At 48.4% G+C, this 5,453-nt stretch overlaps 1 protein-coding gene across 1 annotated transcript in view; it reads right to left on the reverse strand.

The window, feature by feature from the left end:
- BFSP1 (beaded filament structural protein 1) overlaps positions 1-1,761 on the reverse strand; it is a gene marked incomplete at its 5' end in the record, with an annotated part of 15,865 nt that extends 14,104 nt beyond the window's left edge. The window contains one exon of the mRNA XM_015419023.1: positions 1,669-1,761. Coding sequence (XP_015274509.1) covers positions 1,669-1,761 — 93 coding nt within the window. The remainder of the gene's footprint in view (positions 1-1,668) is intronic.
- Positions 1,762-5,453: the final 3,692 nt, after the last annotated feature.

A 5,453-nucleotide genomic window follows, 5' to 3' on the forward strand; every position in this document is an offset into this window, starting at 1 on the left:
GGCGAGGACAGACCTGCACGGCCCCCCCCCCAATAGCTAGCAATCCAAAACAGTCCAGTGGCACCTTTAAGACCAAGTTTTGTTCAGGTACAAGCTCCCCCTCCTCTGTGAGGACAGATCTGCACATCCCCCCCCCCAATAGCTAGCAATCCAAAACAGTCCAGTGGAGCCTGAGCGGTGGGTGTTGCCTTCTGACACACTTCCGGTGATGTCAGGGGGTGTGGCATATGCAAATGTTATGCTAATGAGTTATGCTAATGAGCTCCTGCACCTCTTTTTCTATGAAATGACCCCTGGCGACGCCTCTCGGACCTGCTTGAACTCTGCTTCTTGGACCCTTGGCTGGCTTCCCTTGTGTATGACTCTCGGACTGGACTCTTGACTTAACGCTTCTGGTTAGTGATTCCGTCTCGACCCCTGGGTCTTGGCTGAGTCTGCCCTGACCCAGGACACTGGGGAAACAGCGCAGTGGAAGGAGGTGAAGGGGGGACTCCTTTCCCCCCACACACATACCACAGCCCTGCTCCAAACTGGGCCCCTGTGATGAGTCAGCCTTGAGTTCTCATGGGGAACTTGCAACTGTGTCCCATTAGAGCTTGGGTGCCCAGTATGGTGCCAGTGTGTGCCATGGTGCCAGCTGACACCTTTCCTGATTCCCGCCAAGTACTTTACGGAAGTAGGAGGGCCTAGGAGTGGCGGTGGCTCAGCAGGACTTCCGATTTGCCGCGCTGATTGAAAGGCATCTTGTTCAACCGAGCTCTTGCCCGAAATGTCAGATTTTGGCCCTGTTCACATGTGGAATTTGCGGCAGGATAGGCACAAATGTCGGGCGGAGTATACGGGCGCGATCACAAGGACACCTCTGGCAAGCGTAGCACACCCAACTCGTAGCATCCACCCGAAGAGCTGGAGTTAAAAAATACCCGGGAAAGCCTACTAGCAAACGGTTTGCTATGGGCCGTCGATGGAATACCTACGTGCACTCCTCTCGCCGTGTTGACGCGCGCCGACAAACAAAACCCCACTTTGCCGCGGTGGTATCTGATCGCGTTCTGGTGCGTTAAATTGCACCGGCGCAAAAAGCCATGCCTCCCCCGCGTTATCTGGCCCATGTGACCGGGGCCTTTATCTGTCAAATGGGATCTGAAGAAGTGGGCAAAGTGACTCACAAAAGCTCCTCCCCTGCCACATATTTTGTTAGTCTTAAAGGCGCTACTGGACTCTTTGCTCTTTTCTACCGTCAGATTTTGCAGTTAGAGTTACATAGGACCTCGCTACTTGTGGCCCTGCTGCGGTAGCCATTTTATGACTGGCTCCACCTCAATATGGAAGCCATATTGTGAGGGTGGTCCCCGGACTGTGTCGGAATTCCAGAGGTGCCCATGGGCTGGAAAAGGTTGAGGACCCCCTGTAAAGCAATCTCTCTCCATCGCCTCTCTTTCCTGTCTCAAAACAGCTGGTTTTCAGGTGGACAGCTTTTTAGGGGCCAATGGTTGCTGATCAGCTGTCTGGTGGTCACCTCTTTAAAGGGTGTGTCCACAGCTCCACAGAACCCAATGGATGCTGGATATGGCATCACAGGGCACTGGATGGGTTTGCCATCGATCCCATAGCTCCTCCCCTCCCCAACATCATGACATCAAAGTTCGTCATGAACGTAACTCTTACCTCACTGGCTCCGGTGGTGAGGCTGGACACGCGGGGCGCGGTTTGCACAATCTGTTGTAAAATACTGACGTAGGTCTGGACTTCCATGAAGTTCTGTGGGAGAACAAAACAACTTCCGTCACAAAAGAGATTGTATCTCTGATACCGAACTTAGTGTGGACACCCGATCGGCCTAGCCCGCTGCAGCCCAGAACTCCTGAGCTCAATTTAATGGTTAAAGGTTCTTTTCTTAGAGTCAGAAAATAATGGAATGGAATGTACATTTGAAATTATAAGCTCTTAGAAAGTGTCATTTTAAAGTCTGCTGAGAAAAAGGAGCTGGAGGTACCCTTCATAATCAAGAAACCTTTGAGAAGCCACTGGACCCCGAGACCAGAGCGAAAGAGGCTTAAGACTAGCAGTTCTATTCCTTTGGATGGAAGAAGATTGGGCTGCAGTGAACGTCTAAGAGGATATCAAGAATTTAGAGAGTTTTAGTATAGATGTAAAGGCGGAAGGACTTTGCAAATTTCCTTTATGAAATGAGCTGGAGGAGATGCTCGGGAAATCTTCTCTTAACAAGTAACAATCTAACGTATAAGCTTAGAAAGACAGGACTTCACAAAGTATATTGTTTAACAGCCTTTTCTTTTACTAACAGCATTTTAACAGGGCATGATCTCCTAACCTTGGGTTTTTAGCTTAGTGTGGGTTATCTTTTCTTTCTCCTTAATTGTAGTCCCCCTATCCCCATTTTTTCTTGGTAGTTTATGTAGCATTATAAAAAAAATAAAAAATAAAAAATCCCTTAAAAAAATAAAAGAAATTATAAGCTCTTCAATTGAGGGACACCTGAGAAGTTAAGCTATGAGAGAGAAAGAGTCTCAGTATTCTCAAAACAAATATCTTCCTGTGTAGAGCAGAGCATCTGGCCCCGGAAGGTCTGCAAAGAGCTAAGTTCCATGCATCTTATCAGGAACCTCCCTAGTTTCAGACTGAAGCAAATAAACCAAGAATGATGCTGGAAGGAGGCCCCTTAGTGCATTGATATTTTCTACTGTTCTTGGACCAGATAAGCTGATGCAACTATAGACACTTAAGATCCAGATAGGGGTTCACCAATAGTTTCAAGTTTCAAGTTAGCCTTTATTGGCATAAAATAACAGTACAAGTTATACAATTTTAGGAAACAGTTAAAACACCTATAAAAATCTACGACTTGATATTGTGCCATTAGGAGCTGATAAGGATGTTCTGTCTCTAGGAACCTTTGGCGCAGCTTTAAAGCCAAACAGAGAAACTAAGGCCCCGGTCACATGGGAGGTTTTGGTCTGGAAGAGGGACGGATCGGGGGCGTAGCAAACGGGCGCGATCCCACCGCAACATCTGGGAATCGGTGCGCACCCGTTCCCGATCCGTCCCTTCAGAATGAAAATGCGGTGAAAAAAGAACCTACTAACTTGTAGGACTTACCTGAAGCATCGCAGCAAGCGCGGCCGTGAGATCGCCGACGCGCTCATCTGCAGGAGCAATCGAAGCTCCCGGCCGAACTGCGCACGCGCACACGTGCACAGTTCGGCTGCCTCCCTCTCCCGTCAGTGGCTTCCCCCCAGCATCTGATCGTGCCGGGGAGGAACTGTGCAGTGGCTCAGGGGATCTGTTTGATCCCGCCGCTGCATGTCTCTTTTGGTGCGGCTTTAAAAAGCCGCACTTTGGCCGTACTTCCCCCCCCCTTGTGGCAGGGGCCTTAGCCACCTTCTCAGTGGTATCAGGACCGAGATCTTTTAAAAGTCTGTGGACCTTGAGTGCATCAGAGCAATCCACCATACTGGTTAGGATAGAATGTAGATAAGGTTCACCAATAGAGAAATGCCAGCTAAAATGATGCTCTGATGATGAAGACCTGTTGGACACCAATTGTATAAACTGTAATGACGTATAAACTGTAATGATGTCATTTGGGGTATATCACCTATTTCCCTTCCTGTTTGGGGCAGAATACAGCTTGGTGTTACCGGGTGCCAAGGTATCCAGTCCTGTATTCCCTGATTATTGCAATAAACAGATATTTATCCACTCCCTGAACTCCAACCGTGCATTCCTTATTCGGCCCCAGGAGCATACGGGGCACAGATCTGCACATCACGTTCAAGGGACCAAACTCATATTTTCCTATTTTGTTCCCCCCCTCTTCTGAAAATTATAGGATAACATTGAGAGGTGCTGGAGTTATCAGGCACGGATGAGGAAATGCCAAAGATGCATGGGGATACGATGCCATGGATAGGGTTGTCAAGTTCCACTTGGCCACTGGCAGGCGATGGAAGCTAGGGTTGCCAGATCCAGGCTGGGGAACTGTGGGAGATTTGGGGATGGACCCTGGGGAATGACAGGGACCCCAGTGGGGTACAATGCCACAGTCTCCATACTCCCCAAGCATCAATTTTTCTCCAGTGGGACTATAGTCTGGAGATGAGCTATAATTCTGGGGGATCCCCAGGTCCCCCCCCCCCACCTGGAGGCTGGCATCCCTAATTATGTAGGAGGGGGGAATTTGGGGAGGTGCAGCTTGTGATGCAGGGGGGGGGAAAGGAAAAATGGTGTCTGCAAATTGCCTCTTTTTACACAAAATGGCTAGCTAAAGTCATAGCTCATTTTGCAAGTGGACTTACCATACACACACACACACTAATCCCCCCACACACACTTCTCACTCACAATCCATTTGTCCTGCTTACCACAAAGTCCTGTTTTCTTAGGGTTGGGGAATTCGTGGAGATTTGGGGGTTGGAGCTGAGGAAGGTGGGATTTAGGAGGAGGAGAAGATTGGATTTATACCCCACCTTTCACTTCCCTTAGGAGTCTCAGGGTGGCTTACAAACTCCTTCCCTTCCCCTCCCCACAACAGACACCCTATGAGGTAGGTGGGGCAGAGAACTGCTCTTGAGAGAACAGCTCTGACAGAACTATGGCCTGCCCAAGGTCATCCAGCAGGTGCAAGTGGAGGAGTGGGGAATCAAACCCGGTTCTCCCAGATTAGAGTCCGGGCACTTAACCACTACACCAAACTGGCTCTAAGGAAGGGACCTCAACAGGATACAGTGCCACAGAGACCACCCTCCAAAGCAACCATTTTCTTCAGGGGTAAACAAATCAACAAATTAATCTGTCACGCTGTACAAATAACACTAGAAACTTCTGTCTTCTCATACAGTTCTAATCACAATGATAAACAACACACACAACAAATGGTTTTGCCCTCATGCATAAATGACATCGACACCAGATTAATAGTGACCTAATAGTCCTTGAAAGTACAAGTCTCTCTTTCGAATGATGCAGTCCCCAGCTCATGATGCAGAGAAGAGTTTCAAATAGAAAACACAAAGAGGTAGGCCTGGCTCAAGAATAGCCACAGTGTGAACCAAAGGAGAGGCAACGGCACACCTAGGTTGCTTCGCCATTTCTTAGGGCTTCATTGGGCCGCTTTCCTTAGTGGTGGGGTTCACTAAGCTCTGTTAAGATTCAAAATGACACGAAGTCTACAAGTATATTCCAAACAGCTGGGAATCTGGCTCATGAGAGAACAGCTCTGAGAGAACTTGTGACTGACCCAAGGGCCATACCAGCAGTTGCATGTGGAGGAGTGGGGAATCAAACCCAGTTTTCCCAGATAAGAGTTTGTGCTTCTAACAACTACACTAAACTGGCTCTCCTGGGAATAGCTCTGGGAATAGTACATAAAAACGCATCAGTGGTAGGTTTATAAAGGTAAAGCTACTCCATACATTGGAGAAGAAGAAGGA

Source organism: Gekko japonicus, unplaced genomic scaffold, assembly GCF_001447785.1.
Source record: "Gekko japonicus isolate JY-2015 unplaced genomic scaffold, Gekko_japonicus_V1.1 scaffold3951, whole genome shotgun sequence".
NCBI lineage: Eukaryota > Metazoa > Chordata > Lepidosauria > Squamata > Gekkonidae > Gekko > Gekko japonicus.